At 40.6% G+C, this 25,364-nt stretch overlaps 1 protein-coding gene and 1 pseudogene across 1 annotated transcript; both read right to left on the bottom strand.

Moving 5' to 3' along the window:
- Window positions 1-7,365: 7,365 nt before the first annotated feature.
- LOC117451384 (jupiter microtubule associated homolog 1-like) lies at window positions 7,366-16,389 on the bottom strand (annotated as a pseudogene).
- Window positions 16,390-17,148: 759 nt separating this feature from the next.
- LOC117450804 (small ubiquitin-related modifier 2-like) lies at window positions 17,149-24,839 on the bottom strand. The gene is made up of 4 exons (XM_034088784.2): window positions 24,732-24,839; window positions 22,100-22,231; window positions 19,697-19,768; window positions 17,149-17,837 (listed from the first exon to the last, which is right to left on the bottom strand). Exons 1-4 carry the CDS (start codon window positions 24,750-24,752, stop codon window positions 17,775-17,777), a joined length of 288 nt encoding a protein of 95 aa, XP_033944675.1. The 5' UTR covers window positions 24,753-24,839; the 3' UTR covers window positions 17,149-17,774.
- Between the last annotated feature and the right edge of the window lie 525 nt (window positions 24,840-25,364).

Raw genomic sequence — 25,364 nt, 5'->3', positions numbered from 1 at the left:
AATAAAACAGCAATGGAGATATTACCTTTTAATGTTTTATATAAAGGAGGAGAAAACGCTTCACTGGCTATATTAGTGATAGTTATACTGAATTTAAAGTGATTGTATTGTCTATAGACCTAATAGAGCTTTATGAAGGCATTGCAGTAAATCTTACATAGACAGCAGAGATGAAGGGCGATTATCAGCTTCAACCACCAGACCACAGACATGCTGAAAGTGTCTGGCATTTAAGTTTCACATAAAAAAATAAATCCTTGACAGGAAGTGTGAGAACCTGTTTTTGCATACCCATGGGAATTTTGACCACTAACGACTTACAGTGCAAAACAACTAAATTGTGATATCCTGACAAAAGCAGCTTTAGTGACTGCAATAATTCTTTAAAGGGCCCATGTCATGCTTTTCCGGTTATTACCCGTCCCCTTGTGTGTTATGTAGCTTGTTATGCATATAATCGGTCTGCAGAGTCAAAAACCCCCGTAAGTACACCCTGTAGCGAGTACAACTCAAACACAGAAAAGACCTGTCAACCTGACCAAGCCGCGAAGCATCTCACACACCAGGATCCCTTGGCTAACTAACAGGTTGTCCCCATTGACTTGCACAGAGCTCAATAAATGCTGGTAATAGACGAGTTGGGTTCGCGGAGAAATGTTCTCCGCAGACCCATTCTCTCAGCGTTATAAACCTTTTTCTTACTCAATATCAAGCCACACTTATTGTTTTTACTTCGGCTGTGAGTGTTTGTGTGTGCTCAGGATGAGTTTCGCTGTGTCTCGCTGTATCGCCGACCCGGAAACCTCCTCGCAGCAGATCACAGCAGCGAGCCTCGCAACGTCCCGACCAATCAGAGCACACTGGGCTCACAGGGAGGGGGGGGGGGGGAAGGAGCTCCAACAAGCCGTTTAGGACAGAGAGTGAATACCTAGTGAATACACACACTAATACAGAGATGCTGTATGAGAAACCAATGTGATTTTGGAGAATTGCACAATTCAAATCTATTCTAGTAGACCTCAACAATGAAAATATGATCAGTAGAAATGGCCATGACATGAGACCTTTAAACACATAACATGGAATATCCCTTAACAATATAAAGTCCCCCGTTTCCAAGTGACTTAGCCCATGCTGAAAGGCTGTAAGACATTTTCTAGAGCAAGGAAATATATTCATCTGGTTGATTTCTTTGACAGCTTGCACTTCAGAATGTCTATATAGCACCGAAAGTAGGTCAAAAACTTGTGTGGTGGTAACAGATGATGGGATGCCTCTGTTCTGTATTGCCCTCTTGTGGAAGAAGGAAAAAACACGTCTGATTGTAAACCATTCAGATGTAACATAGTTCCGGCCTTAAAATAAATAAGAGCAGTTACTTGGCTTCATAGAGGCTTGTGTGTGTAGAAATAACCCTTAACAATATAGTAAAACATAATGGTAATAATATAGTTTTGTAGCAGAGGTTATAATTGTTTGTATAATATAAATGGTATTTCACATTTAAATTCTCCCTATATCTTGTATTGAACATCATTATAGTGTGTTCCAAGACATTTATTAAAGTACCTATGGGAATAAAGGATAACGTATGAAACAAAAAGAGGAACCGTGACAGAGAAGAGATAATCATATATTGTACACAACCTACCTCTCTACACAGCTTTCCACTTTACCAATACTGCACATATTGTATTGTATTATTCTGAGTACTTTGCAATAGTATACTTTACATAGCTTTTTTGTATATCCAGATTTCATAAATACTTTTCTATATTTTATCGTACAATCGTTTTTTTTATATATAGATGTATATTTTTTTACAATGGTTTTTATTTAATTCTTTGTTTTGTTTTTCTACCTTTTTTCTTCTTGAACTGTGTTTATGTGCACCATGTACCCCAAGGCAAATTATTTGTATGTGTAAACCTGTTTCTGAGTTTGATTCTGATATTTAAGATCAATAAGAGGATAAACTAAATTGCTGTCTCTGTACACCTCAAGGTATGATATAAAACAATACTCACGTATATGAAAACAAATTAAAGGGTTGCCTAAAAAAAAGAAAAAAATCCTCTCCACCCAATGCTCATTTTGTCTGCCTCCACCCTAATATGAAAGGCATGAATTTGACTAAGAATTGTGTACAAGTAACATGATCTTGAAGCCTAAATCTCCCCACATTTGCCTCTTTGAAAAGCAAAATAAATCTTGTAACTGAAATTCAGTCATATCATAAGGCCATCTCACAATCCTCTTATTAAGTATGAAACAACAAAGAGACAAATACAGCATCTTTTTGCATCAATACTCAACAAAATACCTACTATATATACACAGATAAAATCCCAGTCATGTGCCTCTTGCTCATAAGGTTTTACAGTGATATCAAATGATACCCCTGCAGTTTGAAATGACCTCCACAAACTCCATTAGGTTGTCACTGTCCCTAGAGAATTGTAAACATCAGCATCAATAACATCAATAAAGGCTTTCACCGTCTTTGCAGATACATTAAAAAACCTCCCCCTGCTCCCCCCCCCCCCCCCCACCCACCCACCCACCAGTCTCATCCGGTTAAGGAGGCCCACAGTGAGCTGGAGCACACACTGCGAGGAGGCAGTTGCCAACCAGTGCTTCCTGTTGTGGGCTTCAGCTGGAAGGAGAGCATTAGATTTCATAGAGATAATCAGGATCTGTCTGCGGTCTCAGGACAGGAAGACCACAATAATAAAATATCATTCATGAGATCTGTATTTTAAGTCTACTTCTGCTACTATAATATACGTCTATATTTCTGTTGCTGCAGTATTTTGGCCTTGTATAGAACATTTAAATCTATCCAGAATATTTTATATTGCGTATTATTGTGATATATGTCTAGATAGGTTTGTATTTGCTGTTTATTGTTTTTATTTATTATGTTATACTCTATTACACCTTTTTTAAATATTAATGCCTGAACTTTTGAAAGAACATACATAACATTCATCTGTTTGCTACTCATTATCATATATATCAATACTCCAATTACTGTATAGACTATGCTGCACAGTTTCTATTATATTTTGTTTCTATTATATTCTATTTTATTGTATTTACTTGTACTATTTCATCTGTTTTATTGTGTTGCACTGTTGGAGGAGCCTGTGACCTCAGACTTCCATTGTCATAACTACACTGTAAGCACACATGACAATAAAAGCCTTGAAACTTGAAACACAGTGCTGCTGTAACAAAATCATGTGGGATAAACAAAGTATCTATCTATTTTTGGGGTGGATTTATAATTTAGAGAGAGAAGTAGTGCTGTTTTTCCGCATGGTGTCAGGATGATGAGCAACATATCAATAGTGTGTCCACATTCTCCTCCTGCTTATAGTTGCTGAGTCAGCACAATGTGACTGAATGGGAGCATTGATTCTCTGATTGCTTGCCCTGTCACTCAGAGATGACTCATCTCGCTTCCTCAATTCGCTTCCACGCTCTCATATCCTCTTCCTCCTCAGAGATCTCCCCCCTGGGAACACACATGGCCCCAGCTGGCCTGCACGTGGTTTAATGGTCCTGTCAATACATTAAAGTAGCAAGGGTGCTTACGCATTAATCTCAGACATCAGTTAAATAAATTGGCATATGGTTGTGGGGGAGGAAATGGTAATCTGCCGTCTCTCTAGAAAGATTAGTAGGATGATCAAGGGGGGATAGACACGAGAGTCTGTTTCTAATGTGGTATTACTGATTAGCTGTTGACCGCGACAAAAGAGCAAACAGCAGCGTTGCATTAATTTGGCAGAGTTGAAATAAATGCTATTGTGCAGAGCTACTGCACTCAAAATGAACGCTGTGTATGAAATTGAATGAAAGAGAATAATGTTTAGCAATGAGGCAAAGTACATTTTTTTCAGGTAATGTACTTAAGCACAATTTGGAGGTTGTTGATACTTTTACATCAGTAGCTGTATACTAATCCTTTTGTAAAACGTTTATTTATTGTAGATTTTATTCAATTGAAAGCTGTCGACAGGATGGAAGAAGTGTTAAAGTAACAATATTACACTTTAGAAATCCTCTTGTCTAATTAAAGTCCTGCATTTAAAATCGTACATAAGCAAATAATACAGAAATATAAGCATCAAGATTTAATACAAGTATGAAAAGTAAAATGATTCATATATAGAATGTAACATACGTTTATATCGCTGGATTATAACAAAGGGACAAGTGATGCAGTCATGTTTAGGCATCACTAATGTTCCAGCTGGTAAAAGTGAAGCTAATTTAAATTGCTTTATTTACTGCTGGGTAGAGCAATCTATAATACAGATACATACTAATGTGTTATTTTATCTAAATCTACAAAGTAGTGAAGACAAAATTATATTTTCCTCTGTAATGTAATAAAGTGAAAGTAAAATTAAATGTTTTCTTTGTGACTAGAATTGATAATACTTGTCCTCAATATTTGTTTAGGGATTGAGAGGTTTTGGCATCTTGTGTGGAAGAACTATTCACTTACTACTCAAATGTGTGCATGTACGTACGTTATAAAAACAAAGAGTAAAGCACCAGAGATCCATTCTGACTGTGTCTTGAGGTATAATAAAAGGCACCGGAGTTCCCCTGTGGGTACAGTACTCACTGAAAACAAGCTTTCATTGACTGCCATCCAACATCCTGGAATTTCTCCAGGACAGGAAGTTCTTTTCCTGCTCAAACACACCGCTGTGCCAGCACACTCTTCACAGGCTGCTCGGGGTTTGGCTCTGAAGGAGTTGTAGCTCAGCAGGCAGAGACAAAAGCAGCTGTGACAGGCAGTGAGCATGCACCATATTGGAGAGACAATGTGAGCCAGTAGTGAGCAGAGTATAAAGATTAGCTGGGAATTGATAAAATCAGATTACCCATTTTTTGGCAGTTTTCTCTAGTAAAATAAATGTCAGCTTCACAGCAAGAGTCAAACAAGACACTGACAATCAAATCAAACCCATAGATCCTATGTTCAATGACTGAGGGTAAGTCAATTATCGATTAAACTCAGGTTGAGACAATATATGATAAGTTACTTCCTAGGGTTGGGTCAGTCCTATTTTTTAATTATTTAGTCTCATTATTGGATAGGAAATAACCAAATCAAATTTGGTTCACTACATATTTGTCCGTAAGAGTTGTGAAAAAGCCCTTATTTTCTAGGTATGATTCAGCGCCATTTGTGTTAGCATTTCTTGAAATAGCTAGAAAGATAACAGATACAGATAACAAGGCTCTCTACACATGTGGACATAAGAAAGGTTCCTTTTTGGACGAGTGAGATATGTTATAAACTACAGGCCTGTCTCTCTCCTCCCGTTCCTGTCTAAAACACTTGAACGCGCTGTCTTTAAACAACTCTCCTGTTATCTCCATCAGAACAACCTTCTGGATCCGCACCAGTCTGGTTTCAAGGCAGGTCACTCCACAGAAACTGCTCTCATTGCTGTCACTGATGAACTGCACACTGCCAAAGCAGCATCCCTCTCCTCTGTCATCATCCTGTTGGACCTGTCTGCTGCATTCGACACGGTGAACCATCAGATCCTCCTTCGCACTCTCCAAGAACTTGGAGTTTCAGGCTCTGCACTTTCCCTCCTCACCTCATACCTCAAAGACTGTACCTACAGCGTAACTTGGAGAGGGTCCGAGTCCGACCCTTGTCAATTAACTACAGGTGTGTTCTTGGTCCCCCTCCTCTTCTCCCTGTACACAAACTCGCTCGGATCAGTCATTAGCCCGCATGGTTTTTCATACCACTGCTACGCTGACGACACCCAATTAATTCTGTCCTTTCCCCGCTCAGAGACCCAGGTCGTCGCACGCATCTCTGCTTGTCTAGCTGACATCTCTCAGTGGATGTCCGCTCATCATCTCAAGCTCAACCTTGACAAAACTGAACTGCTTTTCCTTCTGGGAAAAGATTGTCCCACTCTTGACCTGACTATCAACATCGGCACCTCTGTTGTTTCCCCGACCCAGACTGCAAGGAATCTGGGTGTGATCCTAGATAACAACCTGTCCTTCACTGAAAACATCGCTGCTACAACCCGTTGTTGCAGATACACGCTTTACAACATCAGGAAGATACGTCCCCAGCTGACCCAGAAAGCGACGCAGCTTCTGGTCCAGGCTTTCGTCACCTCACGCCTAGACTACTGCAACTCCCTCCTGGCTGGTCTACCTGCATGTGCCATCCGACCTCTGCAGCTCATCCAGAATGCAGCGGCTCGTCTGGTCTTCAACCTTCCTACATTTTCCCACACCACGCCGCTCCTCCGCTCCCTTCATTGGCTTCCGGTAACTGCTAGAATTCTCTTCAAGACACTGGTACTTGCGTACCATGCTGCGAATGGATCTGGCCCTTCCTACATCCAGGACATGGTTAAACCGTACACCCCAGCGCGTGCTCTACGCTCTGCATCAGCCAAACGACTCGCTGCACCCTCGCTGCGAGGGGGACCCAAGTTCCCATCAGCAAAAACACGTGGGTTTGCTATCATGGCTCCAAAATGGTGGAATGAGCTCCCCATTGACATCAGGACGACAGAAAGCTTACACACCTTCCGGCGCAGACTGAAAACTCATCTCTTTCGACTCCACCTCGAGCGATAGAATTACTAACAAAGAACTGCTAACAAAGCACTTATATACTAAGGACTGGCTTATCTAAAGCCAGTTGAGTAGCACTTGAAATGCTTGGCTCTATGAAACCTGATGTACTTGTATGATTCTGTTTTCTTCAAGGTTGTGTCTTCCTGGTCGAATGTACTTATTGTAAGTCGCTTTGGATAAAAGCGTCAGCTAAATGTAATGTAATGTCAAAGAGCAACCATTATAAAATCAGCAGAGGCTAGTAGAGCATGCATCCTCTTAGTATGCTCCCAATGGTGCTTAAAAGGCAAATGAACTCAGACCAAGACAACCATTCCCAAATAAAGACATCTTTGAGGAGTGCTTTTAAAGGTTATGTTGTTATATAAATCACTCAAAAATAATCATAGTATTCTCAACAAAAGGCAACGCTTTAAATCAGAAACACTGTACAGAGAGCCAAATATGCAGCGCATGTCGTCATTGAAAGACAAGCTCTTTCTCTTTTGGCAGAATTGGAGGCAGCTGATTACTTTGGGCTGGGCAGACTTCCAGCCAGAGAGCCTGTCTCGGATTTTAATGTCTGCTATCTCACTGTACAACATGCAGCTCCACATGTTGAGACACTCGGGGGAAACTGGAAAGATAATCAGTAGCGTTGTTGTTTATATGTCTTTCCTATGTTCATTTACTGCAATATCCACTAGATGTTATGTTGATACAAAAGACATTTAGGCACAGCAAATTCATATCAATCTTTATTGTATTTAGAAATCCACTCATCAAATCTTTTTTATTATTTTTTCCTTTACCATTTACAACAGGGAGGAATGGGGGACAAGCTAGACGTCATGCCCTTCCCAGCAGGCGCGATGCACTACAGGATGGGCTGAAATGGAAGAGGCGGACAGAGATACATAAAGTGCTTTTGTCAACAGTTTTCTTGTTTTAATAGAAAAAAGGATCAAAACAAAAGGGTGGAGGGTGGAGGGAGAGGACGCGGGGGTCCATGGACGTGAGTGCGTGAGAAGAAGTTGACAGGTTGATGAGGAGGAAGAGAGTGGTGGGGGCTATTTATCTTTAAAAAAAAAAAAGCGTTCGAATAAAAAACAAAAACAAACAAGCAGTCTCAACCCAGGATGAGGCTGGACTTGCCACCGGGGGGGCTTTCTCCGGCCCCCTGCGGCAGCGATGGCCCCCCCCGATGGGGCGGCAGGCTCTGTCGTCTCCTTCTGCTCCTCCTGCTCCACCTCTTTCTCGGGACACTCTGCAGGCGCTACAGAGACACGTTTACTCAAAACATGTACGTCAATGAAGGCCATCACAGAGTGCTTGGAGATGACTGTAAAGGTTTTTTTTTTTTTATAATAACACCCCATGTTTATCTGCTAAAACTTAGCCTGGAAGCTAATTGGATTACATTGCATAAGAAGTAAGAACAAATAAATAAACATTTTCAGGGTGATAACAAAGTAAAATATTAAAGAAAATATGTACTGCCTGCATTTTTGACTAAATCTTACAACAGATAATATTGACAAACATCATACACCTACAATTGTACCACAATATTTTTGGTAATGAACATGAAGCATTAACAAATACATTTTAAAATCACTTGAGCCTCAATTGTCACTCCTTTGTTGTTTCCAATTAACATGTTCATTTCTCCCCGATGTATTGCTACTTATCACAGTATCATTTTATGAGTCATATTTTAAGCTTTCCTCTCACAGCTGAACTGAATATGTATTAATCAAGATCATTACCACCCTTTCTGAGCCAAGTGATCTCATAGAAATGGACCTCTGACCTGCGCCTTAGAGCTTGCCAAGTACTGACTAGGTAACGAGCGGCAGTCTTGGTAAATGAACAAACTCAATGAAACGGCAGCGCATATTTGTGCCACATGGTTTAAGTCTTGCTCTGGGTCTGCCTGCCCTCCCGTCTGTGCGCTAACCTTTCTTCAAAAAGGAATGTGAAGAAACAGGCTAGTTACACTGTATATAAACTTATTGAAGTCCTCAATATCTTTCATTTTTAATGTACACTTCAAAGTACACACGCACAATCAGATTCAAAGCAGGGCCGATAAGTGAGCTTTTATTTCTTAATGTTGTGGTCAAACCCTTCCATTATCTGAGCAGCTGCCACTCTCTCACAGACAAGCACCTGGAGCTTAATAAAAAGCTTTTCATACTAAGTGAAGGCTGCCATCACAGAACAGCTGCCTGACTACAGAACATCACGCCATCATGACAGGGAGAAACCAAGATCAAAGAGATCATGTGATGTTGACTTAGAAAGGGAGCACATGTGTACTGTATCTTTAAAAAGACTCGGTGTGTTGCATGCAGGGAGATTGATCTGATCTGATCTACCATGGAGCTATTCACTGGGTAATCAGAGTCATGCTCTGCTCTTTAGGCACAGAGAGAGTGGGACAGACATGTAGTCTGTTATAAACAGCTCAAAGGTTCAGGATACTTACCATCATTTGCTGGTTCTTGGCCATTCTCACCCTATAAGGAAAAGACAAAGAGATTTAATATCCTGAACCAAAGTGATGTTTTCAGCTGTATATAGAAAAAGGCCTTCCTGTATTCTGTATCTGAACCCGATTAAGTGTCATTAACTAAAGCACACACAGAGTACATAATGGAAAGAAATATAATTATTTTAAAGCACCACCAACGATGTGTTTGTTCAAACAGAGATTATTTTCTGTATACTAAATGCAAGGGAGATTTTCGTTTTTATTCAGGCTTGGATACGTCAATGATGCATTGCTTCAAACCCCATTTATGTCTAAATAGAAAAGCTACATTTGGTGAAAATAAATCGGATATTATATTACATTATTTTGTATTATTTATACTGTATGCTGTAATGGCCAAAAATAAAAACATACAACCAAACTGTGCATTAACAGCCGAAATGATTGGAACATGTAGAAAGTCCCCGGTGAGGCAGAAGAGTTAACACGAGGATTACATATGTCACTTCAAAATATTGATCCGACAACATCCTGGGTCAGTTTCAAATAGATGGATTAAATCACCCATCCCCCAATGCCTTTTCGACTAAACAGAATTATTGTTAATCTATGACTGTGCTTTTCGGCCCCCATCCAGGCTGCGGCTCTGTTTTGGAACCAGCGCCTGTCAGACAGTCTGAAGTACCTCTTGTCTCTCTTTCCAGACCATGGCCGCCCCGGAGTTGTGGATGGTGGTCAGTTCAGGATCAAGATTCTTGGGGAAGAGAAGGGGCTGCGCGCACCGCCTCAGAGGGGCGGAGGGCTCCCCACACAGGGTCCCTGCTGCTGCCCCGGCTGGGAAGACACAGACAGATTAGAACAGCAAACCACCAAGCGGAGTTCAATAGGCAGATTAATAGCCCAATATCACAAATCTGTCTCAGTGGGCTTTACAATCTGCAGATAAAGCACAAACTTGGAAACACATGATTGTTTTATTTCAGGCCAATGGATTACATTCAAAAGGTAGACGGGAAAAAAAGAGGAGACAAATCATGAGTCAGGCTTCAAAGCAGCATACCATATGGACACTAATCCAATTATCCCCAAAGCCAACCCAGAAAGCAAATGTTTTTAACTCACGAGGTTAACATGCTTACCAAAAGACTCATCTTCTCAGATTTGACAAAACATCAGCTTTTTAAAAAAGGGAATTTGACCGAAATAACATGACTAAATCAGTGAGAACCAACAGGAAACCTCACCAAAGCTGCTTGGGCGTCTGCAACAGACACAGAAACCCAGTGGAACACTTCCAGGCAGACAACATGAACGCCAAAACTCACATAACTGAACCAGAAAGAGCATTACATCCAGTGTTTGGCCCACTGTGGGGAACTGAAGCCACACAAGGTGAAAGCCCGGCTGGAGCCCAGAGGGCAGGGAGGGGACAGACTGTCTTTGTCATGAGCAGAACAACTGCTGCAGTAGAAGCGTAGGAGTGGCCATTAGGAGTGGCCATTGTTGTTAATGGAGTGAAGTGAATCAGCAGGATGGAGAGCCTCGATCACTCCACAAGAGCTCCTTCATCACTGGCTCCACATTAGCTGGACAGTCATTCTAATAAAACCTGCTTCCTGGACTGATGCATTATGTTCTCATCACTTCAACATAAAGCTCTCTTCTTAATCGTATATGTCTCCTGGGTGCATGCGCGAGATAAATGTATGATAACAGCGAGTTCACTGGGTGACAGGCTGGAAGGCAGCAACTGCACTGATGCTGCTGCTGGCATCCCAGCATCCTCTCCGATTACAGAGTGATCCTCATGTGGTCCGGAGCCGAGGGCACACCAACAGCACTGCTATCTGAAAACTAAATCTGATGAACAACCTGCCAAAGACTCCGGCTGAAGAAAAATAGGCTTATGTGTCCGCTTAACAAAAGCAGCCATTATACATTTACACATACACGAACAATTTCTCCATTAAAATATTATTACTTCATCCAGATCACAAAACACTTTTTTGAGACATGTTGAGATATGAATTTATAAGGGTCCACTGCTCAGTTTTGAAGTGCCCTGAATATGTATTTCATCTTTGCAAGATGACGGAAGACATGTGGTCTTTCCAAAACTAATGTCACTCTAGCTGTAACCAGTTAAATATACTTCTTATAGGAGAGGCTACAGGCTCTTATTGGTCTATGAAAGACTTCAATGATCTTGAATATCGTGTGGCCCAGCGGTCTTTAGCCGTGTTCTCACAGGACTGTACGGCTCTACTCAACTCGCCCTTTTTTAGGTTTTACCATTAGAAAGACTTTTGGAAAATGCATAGCACCTGCTACTTTTGTTTTTAGTATCTTCTCAGCTGAGGTTTCCAAGCCAGCCGAGACAATCCTAAAAGGTGGAGTCAAAACCGTGCAGACCACTGATTGGTCAGAAAATGTTTTCCCTTTACAGACACGGGAAATCCTGCACAAGAACAGAAGTCTTATACAGCAAACTACCATCCACAGCGATTGTATTTATTCACCTTTCCAACTCTAATTTCAGAAAAAGGTAAATGCAAAAAAAGTATCCCGACACCAAGGTTGCACTATGTTAAGAAAACAATGTTTTACTAAATCAAGGCTAACAGCTATATCAGAGGTGGATCATAAGTACGGCAGGAGAGTAAAAAAAAAAGGGATATAAAAAAAAAAAGAAGGATCTCCTCAGCCAGGGGGTGACAACGCAAATCAAATATTTGCCATTTTTAAAGTAAACGAAAATATCAAAATAACCTTCTATTCTTGGACAACATATACAAATTCAAGAACTTTCAATGACCCATGTCTAGTTTCAAACTCACAAACTTTCAAGGATTTTGGGGAACCATGCTGTGGGAAGGCTCCCCTGAACTTGACCCAAGTGAAACAAAGAGAGCAGGAAAAGGTTTTACTGTCCCCAGCTGCTGTCCATAAAGGACGGAGTAATGATTCTTCATTGTCCACACATCCAGAAAATGAGCTACAGCATGTAAACTGTTTCCCACAAAGTGTCCAGTGTGAAAGCATGTGATCCCCGGCTCGTGAGTAACTTCATGGCTTCCAGCTGAAACGAGTCCTGCTGCTGTAGGGCTTGCATCCTCCTCTTTAAGAACATCATTAAATATTTAAACCCTAATCGAATAATAACTTCCTTGTTACCAATTCCCATCCTTCATTACAAGCAATATATATATATATATATATATATGTATAATGCATAATAAAGAGTGAATCACATTTGCCTAAAAGTAGGGATGCTCCGATCGATCGGTCACCGATCGATATCGGCCGATACTCACTCTCTACCGATCGATCGGTGCTCTCTAAACATGCCGATGGCTTTACCGGTCTGGCATTATTTTAAGGTGTCTGAAAAAGACAGTAAAATAGCGGAATGCAACGTGTGGGAAGCAGACATCCTGCAGCTCCGCCCGCCGGACCGGTAAGCGCAGCGAAACACACAAGAGTTAGACCTAACACCCTTAGCTATTTTATCTACCTCTGGAACAAGCTACACTAGTTATAAATATATTTATTCTTCACTGTCGGGTCACTCATTACTGGATCAGTGAGCTGCATGAGATACTGACTGGCTGTCAGGAGAGAGAGAGAGAGAGGGAGAGAGGGGGAGAGACGGGAGAGAGGAAAAGAGAGCGCTTCCGCTCATTTCTCCCGTGTTATTATTATTCAAAGTGAATGTAAACTTGAATAATGTAAATCATTTGAATGTAATAATTAAGTTGATTGTTGTTTGTGGAAGCTCCAGTGAATGAGCCCCATTAACTGAGTTTAAACATCACTTTAAATGGAAGATTTAAAGTGATGTTTAAATCTTCCATTTAGGCCCCGCCCACTCGGTCGGATCGACGATCGGTATCGGCCGATACTGATTCCAGCAATCGGTGATCGGCCCCGAAATTGGCGATCGGAGCATCCCTACCTAAAAGTAATACCTGGATTATTATGATAAACATACACGTCAGCACAATATTGTCAGAAATGTTTTATTCAAGCCTCTGTGGCTGAACGTTTGCAGTGACCTTGACAACTCGAAGCCATTCACAGGTCTCGTGCTGCTGGATCTGCCTTTCTCTCCTCGTGTACTCCCTTGTGTCTATAAAAGGCCACACGTTTCTCCATTTGACACATTTTTAAACTGACCTATTTCTTTCCATTAAGGGCTGATGCTCATCCACATCTAACAAAGCCTAGTTTCAAATTACACTTATCCCAGCACTCCAGTTCTTTCAGGCTATTACACTTGTGGGATGTGCTTTCTGACAGCCTAAATGGAAAGACACGTAATAACACTGCAATTTGTATCTTTATCCTCGCTCGAGTAAGAAGAATTAAGACCGTGGCGCTTTTTGCTTACTTTAAAGTTCTGGTGGTCTACTTTTAGAAGATTGAACTTGTCCACACAGAAGTGCGTGTACACCCTCACAATGTTAATGTTACCTAATAACTCAAACCCTATTGTTTGTATTTCTTTGGCTCTGGTTTTCTCAAACGGGAAATGAATTAAGATATGTTGGAGTGATGTATTACTGGGTGGATTGTTCCTCCGATGAGCATGGAGGTCCTCAGGCTCTGCAAAGATGTTGGAGACCACCTTGCGGGGGGTTGAGTCTTCGTCTGCGCCAAAGGAGATGCTGGAGGCCCCGCCCGGCGGTCGTAGTACCCTAAAGGAGCAACACATGATGGATTATAATTTAATTGATATCCTGCTACCATCCCCCACTATTTATGCAAACACAAGGCCTTCCTGCCACTGATCAGCTGCACAGTGCAAAATCAATAATCAAATATAACATGAGGACGCCTCAAGCTACGAACAGCCTTCTCCCTACTCCACCCCATACCACACACTGGCTACCAGCAAGGTCTCCGCTCTCTAAGCCCCGGCTGTCAGACAGACAGCCACAATCTCTGCCCTGCAGCTGACTCCAGTCGCATATAATCAAAGAGTGAGCTGGCTAGCTGCTGCCTCTCCTCTGCACAGATTCCTTTGCTGTGACACACTGTGGCTTGGTGTCAGTTCCTGGTAGCATTGTTCTACCATTGATAAATTAGTAAATGAAATGTAATGCGCCTCTTGGGTCAATATTAAACAATAGAGGTGAAAAGTGTGCAGCTAATACAGGTCACCTAATATATAGACTGTTCTAGAACAATATAGAAACCGGCATGCAGACTAATGCTTGGTAAACAAAACGCTTCTCCACCGACATTCCTTTCTCCACAAGCTACACAAAAGGAACACGATAATGAGGAGGGAAAGCCTTTTTCCTTGCTGTGCTGAAGGACAGTTGGGGTGGACCACAAATACTGGTGTGTTTGCAGAGCCCCTGTCGGACCCCTCCCTCTTTTTCCAGCAAACTCTCCTCACAGAGTCCCTGAAGCCACCAGCTGCACACAGAGCAGCTGTCTAAGGGCCAGGCAGGCAGATGGGGTACAAAAAACAAGTCAGCTCTCTCTTGAAGGAAAGCTACAAAAGAAAGTGCACGAGGAGAAGCCACACCGCATGGACTGCATTGGCGTAGATTTTCTTAATCAATTCTTGTGTCCACACTAGTGCTCGTCACACTTGGCTGTGACAGTAATGCCTAAACCAGACTTCACCTCCCGGCCAGAGAGGATGAGCTCATGCTTTCCACATGGATTGCGATGGCGAAAAGCTTTTGCCTGGCAGCAGACCCCACCCTAGTGTGAAACTGCAAATAAAATCAATGAAATGGCATAAATGTTTAGAGGTTGGGGGGGGGGGGCTAAGCAGCTTCAGGCTAAGGGAGTAGGGCAGATCTCCACAGTCAAAGATGGCCTGTCTGATAGGGCAGGGTGGGAGGCGTTTGATGGCCTACTAAGAATTTAGCCTCATTTTGCTCAAGGAGCTGCTGTCCGGATCCCTTTGGTCGGCCAGCATCACAAATGAACAGCAACTCGTAAAAAAAAAAAAAGGCTTAAAAGGAGCAAAAGCGAGGAGCCAAGGAAAGATTTACAGGCTTAGCTTGCGCAAAGCCCCCACCCAAGTCTCCGCATCATCCGAAAACAGCATGCGCCTTCAAAACGCTTAATGACTGACAAGCTCTCTATATGAAAACGCTGAGAGCTCTCATTTTTTTGTCCTACATGTCCTTAATTGACGACCCATTTCTGAGGCAGCATTACATGCAAGGCTTTTTCTCTGCATTGTTTTTACCGCAAAGGGCCCGGAAGGCATCCAGACGAGACGCATCACTTACTGGGAAGCTATGACTGCATGCTTGGAGGATGAGTGGCCCTCTTAAAAAGGTGTTTCACCAGGAATACAAAGATTTAACAGATGTTGTTTGTTAAGCAAAGGCAACAGCTTAGACATGCGTGTTGAAACTAGGCCTACAAATGGATATTAGCTTCTCTAAACTTCCATTTTATAACCAACAATGAGCCATATCCCTTTTAATGACATATGCAGACCCATGTCTCGTCTATGATTCTTCCTGCAATCAATCTCATATCTGGACCGCTGAGATGTACATTTCCTCCTCTATTGGAGAAAATACTACAAATCGAGATAGGAAAAATATTAGATATGGTCAAATTAGCTACTTCAGACAACAGCACATTTAGACATTACCGCACGACAAGAGATGTGTCTTGAGCAACAACAAAAGTTATTTTGAGGTCGACCACAGCCAGTAAAGCACAGGCTAACCTTAGGTAGCTTTCATGATTCTTCTCGAAAAATTAAATACAAAAAACACCCCTTATTGTACTCCGTGTACCTTTCTTTTCTTTCTTAAACTCGCACGCCCCATTATCGATGTACTACTAATCCCAGCCATGCTACAGCCTAACTCACGTAGTGTGGCTAACGCCTGGGTAGTGAATCAGTCCCCAAATAAGATTAACTTAATTAGCAAGACTATGACAGTTTAGCTAAACTCAAACACTAGTGGGCTAACGTTGGTTAGCAGGCTGCCCTTTGGGAAGAACAGAGGCGTTTGCTAGCAGAGGCTGGCCCGCATCACACTTCTTTTGTTCCTCGGTGAAAGGTTTTCCGCTCGTTTTTACCTGGAACTGCTTTTAGAACCAGGCTCCATTCCTTTAAAAGTGGTTGTCGTCGTCATCTTTATGGATAAATGTCGACGCCTCGGCGGTTTACAAAGAGTGAATGACAAGAAACTAATACAAAACTGTCCAGTCCTCCTCCTTCCCCGCAGAGCTGCGAAGGGATGTAGACTCCACCCGACACTGACAAATCATAACGAAGAACAGATCCACTGGTTCTGCGGTGCCATCCCACCAGACCCAGCCCACCAGCGTTCGAACTGCGCTGATTGGTAACAACATCATATAACTCGTCTCTGATTGGACAGAACATCACCAAACTCGTCTCTGATTGGACTAAACCTCAGCCTCTCTTTTTGGTGGCAGGTCTTTGCTTCGGACAGCTGAGACCACATCCCTGAGGCCTTTTTTTCATGCTACCTAATCTATTAGCATTGATCATCATGACAACCTGTAAAATGTTTTAAAACTGTTTTGTACACAGGTGTACAAAAGAGATGATTTTTGACCTCCGACTGGTGAAGATTATGGGGACTAACCTTTAGTCATAAATAAATAGTCCAGCTATTCAGTGTGAGCTGTGTCACTCTGCCCTAAAGTCTGACGTTTTCAATGTATTTAATGAAATAACCCTACCATATTTCCCCCCCAAACAAAAAAAAAGTATTTGAAACAAACTAAATAAATTAGAAAATTGATTTGAACTTAATCTCATAAATCTGTAAATACGTTCAATAGTTGTCAGATATCTTTCAAATCCATTTTCTCTTGTGTTATTTGTAACACAACCAAGACTTTAGGAGGGTAAAAATAGGCTTAATCAAGTTATTCCATGGGACATAAATGAGGTGGTGCTCTGTATACATTTTAAATAGGGTCCTTGAAAAAAAAAAAAACCTCTTAATTATGCAACAAAATTATTATCTGGTCTTGCACAGTTAAACACAAAAAAAGAGAAGACGTTTGGAAAAAGACAATATTTTTATTTTGACAGGCCTATTATTAGAGAATGCAGATGTTTATTTCACTGAGAACTTCTTAAGGCTTCCCAAAATGTGAATATTGGCCTAGTCAAACGATTAATCAAACATTTTCCTACACATTCACTACTATCAAAACATTTAAAAAATCAAATAGTTTTTCTCATAACAGAAACCAAATCAAAATGCAGCCCCATTCCCAAAACTGGGTGCACTGTCCCCCAAGTGATAGCCAGTCCCAAAGTGGTACATGTTTGAGAACAGATTTTCTGGAGACTAACCAAGCCTAGCCCAACAACATTTCATAAAAAAAGTCAGTTGTATTTCGTCTCATTCTGTCTGCTGCCTTGCGAGAAGAAGTCCTTAACATTGTCCACAACACAGCATGAACAAACAAGACCTGGGTGTGGTTTATGTACAGAAACAGACATGTAGCAAGGGCAAGTTTGAAAATACTATACAACAGTTTTGTGTAGCAGAAAGGATAACTTCTTCTGCATGGAAATCTGTTGAGACAACGGGACAAGTGTCAAAGAAGCAGTCGCTGTGTCTCGCAGGCGGGAAAGCTTGGTTGTGTTGAAAAGGAAAATGGTGAACAATGCAGTGGATTAAATGAGGCCTCCCGTCTGTTGTTGAAACACGTCAATTGTATCTTCATCTTCCATTTCCAACTGTTAAGAGAAAAAGTTTTATAAACATGAGTCATGACTTTGATTAGCCTACATTTGGGTGCAACCTCTTTCCCACACAATACTGGCTGCAGGCATGATGTGCTGTTGTAACCCTGAAGCAGGACACTGGTTACCTCGACAAAAGGCCAATGAGATTATTCTATTGGGTTTTGGAATTATTCAAAAAATAAGAAAATACATTCTGTTGTTAACCATCATTAATTATACTTACAGCAGGTTTTTTTTCAGCAAGCTATTCTATAAAATAACTTTCACTGACCTTATAGGAAACCAGAAGCGCAAACATGCTAACTAATATCCGTGTTTTTCAACGCTGAGAATATTCGATGTAAAACTTAATGTGTTGTTTGCATAGGCAAAATGGTATCATCGCAGTGAAAATGAAACTTTGTTTTAGGCTTTGATAACCATAGTGTGCAGAGCAAGGCTTTCACATCATTTTAATAAAATGCCATAACATGGAAGTTGTGTCTCCTCAACACAAGTTTGGTGTGTTCTGACAGCCTGAGGCATCTAGATCAGTGGTTCCCAACCTTTTTTCCCAAGAGCCCCCCCAAATGACTCCTGTTGGAAGTTGCACCCACACACACACACACACACACACACACACACACACACACACACACACACACACACACACACACACACACACACACACACACACACACACAAACACACACACACACACACACACACACACACACACACACACACACACACACACACACACACACACACACACACACACACACACACACACACACACACACACACACACACACACACACACACACACACACACACACACACACACACACACACACACACACACACACACACACACACACACACACACACACACACACACACACACACACACACACACTAGGGGGGGGGGCGCAACAGCGGTAATTCAAGTTTCAAAGTCTCAAAATTCTACAACTAATGTCACAAACTAGATGAATGTGAAGTATTTTGTTAAAGGAGGATGAAAGCGTAATTAAGGAGCACTATTGGAGTGATGGTTATTGGACTCAGGATTAATTTATTTGGATTCCCGCTGTATGAAGAAATTAAAGGACGGCACAAGTGGAAACAATTAACAAAGGGATTAAACTGTTTAAAACACATGCTCAAAGTAAACCGGATTTTGCCGATGTGTTTATGTGGATTCAAAAGTCGTAAATAATCTACAAAATGGAGGAGACCGATCTGATCGGAGCAACTGTGACGAATAATCCAACTGAAACCGGCATGGACAATGACTGTTTTAAAAATGCGCTTATCCAGACAAGCCCGGTTTGGACACTTAACGCGCAGAAGAAACATTTATATTAAAGAAAGAATTATACATTTCTGTCTTTTTATGCTTTTAATAGCTACTAACTTGAACTTGTATTCAAATTAATTAATCAATTATTTTTTATATTTTATTGTAATGTAGAGACAAGGCTTTTAGTGACAATCATGTATTGCGTTACAATTATATGTAAAAAAAAAAAAAAGTTGGTTGGTTGGGAACCACTGATCTAGATGCTTTCCATGTCAGTGTATCCGCAAAAATGATAACACAAAGATCTGGTGTGTGTCAGCTTTCAGCCTACAGACATTCCTACAACATACTGCTCACTGAGGGGTGACCTCATGCCCTTTTAACTTTTTAAACTGTTTACATTTCCATCCATTTATGAATATTTCCAAAAGAATGTCTGAGATGTGCATATTTGCTTGATAAGGATGGCACAAATGCAACCCGTGCTGGGTTTTGACACATGGAAGCGTCTGAAGCATGTTCAAGCAGACAAGCTACACTAATTGTCTCAAGGCTTCACACTTACCTGCGATGGTGTGTCTGTTTCATTTATTGGCTGTCCATCAAATCTGAACCTGATTTGCCTCATGGACAGTCCCTGGAAACAAAACAAAAAAACACAAGAGGAAACACAGACAAGATCATTAAATAACAGTCATATATTATTAATACAAAAATGAAAAGTGGCATTTTTTTTTTAATTAAGAAAAATGGATCACATAAAACCTGTAGTTGAGTTCTTAAAGTTATTCAATTTATTATAATTGCTTAAAGCATGTGTTTCCTTGTTTAAGGTATAGCCTGCTGCAGTTTCAAAGTAGTTGAACAATATTGAGCTATATAATCTTTTTCAGTAAAACACAAATAAAGAAATAATGAAAAACATCTGTTCTCATCCTAGTTTTGAAAATGAGCTGCATGACTAACATGTCTCTTTTGCTTTGCTGGCAGTAGAAGGAATGGACATCATTGAGTTTCCAGAGAGCTGAACCCTCATTTGACTTTCAGATAAAGAGGATTGTCAGACTTTGCATTTCTTTTGATATTCTATTAACTTTTCAGATGCTTCAGAATATGAAAGTTATCAAACCCTAAGGATTGTTTTTGTAGCCATGCAATCAGAGTTGCTATCAAGATTACAGAACAAATTTAGGAGCCGAAGTGGCACTCATCCCAACTGTTAATTAGAACAAGTGAGCATTCCTGCATATGATTACAGCAAGTGTGGTGGTGAAGGACAACTTCAAATGATGATAACTGCTGATGGAAAAGATGAAGCAACTTTTGTGATTAACATGGAGTTTCAGACCGACAGGTAGATAAGGGCATTTGATTGGGGGGGGGGGGGGGGAGATGAGAGAAAGGTGAAGCCTTGAGGCTGTGTTCAGTTATTGAGGGAAGATGTGCATCAAAGAGACACAGAGCAGACCTGGATCATTGCTCATAAACAAAAACCAATAACTCTTTCAGAAAAAAACCCGACTAGAAACATTACCATGAGGAATCTCGTTTTAGTGAGAAGCATCTGGCTTTTATTTGAGGTATGACCTTTAACCACACAGCATAGTCGCTATAGATGCTGTATATGATTGTGTCTCATGGACACAACCTCGATTCGATGGACACTATTAAGTATCCTGTATAACAGTGCTTCTCAAAGTGTGGTCCGCGGACCACTGGTGGTCAGTGAGCGCCCCCTAGTGGTCCGTGAGTATATTGGTAACATTTCGCATTTGAAATGTATTTATTTAAGTTTTCCGCACTCTCGCGGGAATATCTCCGCAATGCAGCGAGCTTAAGTTTCACTTTCGATTGCATGATATAGCCCAGATAAACACCTTCATCACACATGTGGCCACTTGTTTGTACCATTTTCAGGCGATTTGTATAAAACGATGTGTTTTTAGATATTTGTGGAGTTAGGTGGTCCGCGAGTGTTTTTTTATTGGTTAAGTGGTCCTTGGTATGAAAAAGTTTGAGAAATACTGCTGTATAACAATAGCTGTGAGTGATACGTGTGAAAAGGCTGAACATAAATAACTCTTATCTTAGCTTTTTTTGTATTTAAACAAGATTAAACATCTGCATACATCAATGATGTTGCTTTGATAAGTCTTAACAATGGCCAAAAAAAATTGCATTTCAGAATATGGAAAACAGATATTTACATTTACATATCTAATATTGGCTGCATTATATTTAGCTGTGCCAGTCACAGTTTCCCAGGTTTGTGCATACTGAATTACTGAATAGTACACTTAAATGGTAGGCAGCCAGCGAAAAAGGCCAATTAGGAGAGAGCAGGAGTTATGTCAAGAATTTGCAAGAGGGACTGTATCATTTACCCGACACATTGTTCCAAAAATCCACACGGGAGGATGTATTACATGAAGTAGGTGTGAATATTAGTCCAGGTGCTACAGCTTTTCACCTCAAAAGGATTACAATTCCAAGGGGGACAGTTTCTACACATTACAGACAATGCAGTATTAAAACAAGAGCTCGGTTAAAAAGAAATTCGGAGGAACTCAAACCTTATCTAAGATATAACATTGGCTTTTTAATGAAGTGGTGTTTAAAATACCCACCTTTTATCCTTAACAGCCTAATTATAAAAGGAAAACAAACGGACTGGATAGTAGATAATCGACTCCTGGAATCGTTTTCTTTATGACAGATACTAAGCTAAACATGTGAGGGTAATTATATCAAAGCTATCTTTATAAGGATCAGAGACTTAAATGATCAAATGGCAGTGTACAAAAGAGAGAAATCATTATTCTTTACAAATACAGTATAACAGAAAATGATAGGCTATAAGTGCTGTACGAGGTAACGCACTATTTTGTGACCACTGGTTTAGGAAATAAACCTTTAACATCATCCTGAACAGCTATTGTTTTGTGTGCTATTATTGTGTCATGCCCACCTGTCGATCGCAGTAGGCCTTCATGAGTTTGATGAGCGGTGTGTGTCTTTTGATCTTGAACTGCACTATAGAGCCATCCTGACCGGCCACCTTCAGGTTTATGTGTTCGTTGCTCTCTGTCTTCACTGCTTCCTGAGGGATAAAGTCAGAGAAAATAAACAATTAACACAGCCATGGAGTAAACAACAGCTGATTAATCAGACAATCAACAAAGATACTGATTTCACTACGTAATTAAGATCAGAATATTTACATTTTTCAAGAACTCTTGTCTCTCTTGTGATCAGCAACTGTCATCATTGTTTGCATTTAACAAATGAGTATCTGATTAATAAAATAAAATGAAGCCTCCAATGTTAAACGACGCTGAAGTTGGCTTCCGATTCAGAGCATCCGATTCGGCAGTTAAGGGAAAGTTAAGGGACATTTAATTTAAAGCGCTGAGCGAACAATCCTCCGTGTTTGAACCTCTTAAATCGCTGCATAGCCGATTTATTTGGACTGGATTATCCCAGAGACTCTAAAGATTCTTTATAACACAGTTTGAGATTTGTGAAACCTTAATTATATTTGTGAAAATTAAAAAAGGGAGATTTCAGTGCTTTTTAAAAAGCTCGCTTTTTGTTACCTGACCTTTTAGTCCTTTTACTGTATTTGGGTCCTATTTTTCCCTAACCCTGTCCTGACACTGAGTCTGCTTCAAATTAACTTATTATCCTCACAGGATCATTTTATTAAAGTTAAAGCAAAACTTACTAAAGCATTCTAACTGTTTATGCTTTAACAGCAATTAATCAATGATCCAGTAATAAATGATTTGCACCGCGTTGCTATGAGACACCACAGCGTGTTCTCAGTGTTCTGCTCATGCTTTGCTTTTGGCTAACTGTTTTTGTTGTTCTGCTTTATGATTGTAATGCATGACTCTGGCAACATGTGTCTCCTCCTCCCTGCTCTTGTTTGTAGGCTGCACCTGCTTTTCAGGAGACCAAGCCTCACAATTATGTTCTTTCTGCCAGTGCATGAGCGGTAAGAATCCATCACAAACTGCAGGTTCTGTCACCCAGCAGGAGCTAGGCTAACATGCTAACAGGCACAGAGCCTTAGAACACCACATACACCAAAAGACAGATGATGTAGCTCACATCAGGGCACAGAGCTGCTGCAGCCTCACCTGACCCAGCAGCTCTTTGGCTAAAGCTATTGAATGTTGTGTCGGAAGCATCCTGAGGCCACAGTGGCTTCAGAACATGTATATAGTCTATCTTAAAAAACATCTTGAATTTATACGTAGAAAGTTAGTTTGCTATTTAACAGGTATGGAGACTTTTTTTTAGTTTCATACATTTTCAAAAATACATTGTTAGAATTTCTAAAAAGTACGGCTCCTATATGAGCACTGCACATGATATATATTTGGAATGCTTTATGGATTGAAGTGGGGGCTGCATTTTGAATTCTTAAACAAGTTATGCTTGTCAGACTGTGGCATGACCTTTGCAACACAAATATAATAAAGACATGAGCATCTTTAGCAAGTTTTGATATTGTTGCATGCTGTTTATACTTTTTTTGACATAGAAAAACTATGATTACTAATGTACATATAGCTTTACACTGGTATGATCTGGAACTGTGACAGGCTCTGAAAGACTCCAATCCACTTCCGTAGTTGCACTTATAAAGGGAAACAATGGCCTTAATGAGTCTAACTTGTCACAAAAATAAAAAAAATTAGATTTTTAGGGTTTTAGATCAGGACCTGGTCTAATGTGGTCAATATGTGAAAAAAGCACTGAAATCTCCCTTTTTTAATTTTCACAAATAGAATTAAGGTTTCACAAATCTCAAACTGTGTTATAAAGAATGTTTAGCCTCTCTGGGATAATCCAGTCCAGATTTGATGAGTGTATGTATAGTGGTTTTAGATCAGGACCTGGTCTAATGTGGTCTAAATGTAAAAAAAAGCAGCAACATCTTCCTTTTTTGTATTTTAACAAAAAAGGAAGATGTTTCGCTCAGCGCTGTAAATTAAATTTCCCTCAACTTTCCCCTTAACTGCCGAATCGGATGCTCTGAATCGGAAGCCAACTTCAGCGTCGTCAATGTTAACTGGTTAAATGAAAACAGGTGCTTACTTCAGAGTGGCTGAATTTTTCATTTTTGTCTTTCATTTACTGAGGCAAATGTTAATTTTGTTTACATTTTGTCTCAATCAGTTGCCCACAGGCTAATATAAGTATTGATATACAAGAAATAAATAATGTACATCAGTTGTAATAGCATAACGCTGTAACACTGCTCCAAACTTTCTTCTATTTGCACAAATGGACACATAGGATTTCATTATGAGCCACTCAATCTCTCTCGCTCTGTTTCATCACACACGCACACACAGGCAAACACACACACAGATGACACCGTGTGATTAAGCAGAAAGAGAAATGCGCGCCTCTGGATGCGCGTTCACAAACCTTCCGGTCTATCAAAGTAGGTACAGCTGATAGTTGAATTTTAGCTCACAACTTTACTAAGGTAAAACAGAACATGTGAAAAATGTCCCCTTTTTTCTATTAGCCCCTATGTCACATATCTAGTGAACTATTTTTGGAAAAATGTAAAAAACACTTACCTTTGGTTTTTCATCAGCCATGGTCACTCTTTTGGCGCTTCTCTACGCTGCCACACAAAGAATACGGGTACGCGCACGTGCTCGTTTCCGGTTACAATATTCGAATGGAACGTGCGCGGTCACGAGCAAGTGCGCGTCCACAGCCCCGGGCTCTGAATGGCTAACGGTGATCACATGGGTGAATGCGCGGTCTGGCCATGGGCGGGAGAGTCTCAATGCGCGTTACAGGGATACTCAGCACCACGTGCACGCGCACAGCGATGTTTTTCTTTTGGTTGTGCGGTTTGTTGGTTCAGTTATCCCACAACATGCACCCCACCACCACACACTGACCTCTCATTAGTTCATTATGGTTCATTCATCATAATCATAAAGGACATTATACTGAGAATGTTGTATTTGCACATTTACCCTCTATGTTTTAACCCTATAAATCAGTGGCCATCTTGTTTTATACTGTCTGATGATGAAGATGGACCAAACTATGTCAAATAAATATCTTTACATACAACAGACCTATACAGTTTCACAAAATCCAATCTAAAATCGTGTTTGTGACAGAACACGGAGGATATATCTGTATGTTTGTTCGTGAATAACAAAAAAGAACCAAAACGACTCCACAAGCAAAAA

This window comes from Pseudochaenichthys georgianus, chromosome 8, assembly GCF_902827115.2.
Source record: "Pseudochaenichthys georgianus chromosome 8, fPseGeo1.2, whole genome shotgun sequence".
NCBI lineage: Eukaryota > Metazoa > Chordata > Actinopteri > Perciformes > Channichthyidae > Pseudochaenichthys > Pseudochaenichthys georgianus.
Note: the sequence above shows the minus strand (reverse complement) of the source record. Positions and strands in the feature narration are given on the sequence as shown.

Coding starts and splice junctions, on each gene's coding strand:
- LOC117450804 (XM_034088784.2), bottom strand. CDS start 24,752: ATGGCTGATGAAAAACCAAAG. Junction 19,769..22,099: donor AGGCCTACTGCGATCGACAG/GTGGGCATGACA, acceptor TTTTGTTTCCAG/GGACTGTCCATGAGGCAAAT. Junction 17,838..19,696: donor AAACAGACACACCATCGCAG/GTAAGTGTGAAG, acceptor TTCTCTTAACAG/TTGGAAATGGAAGATGAAGA.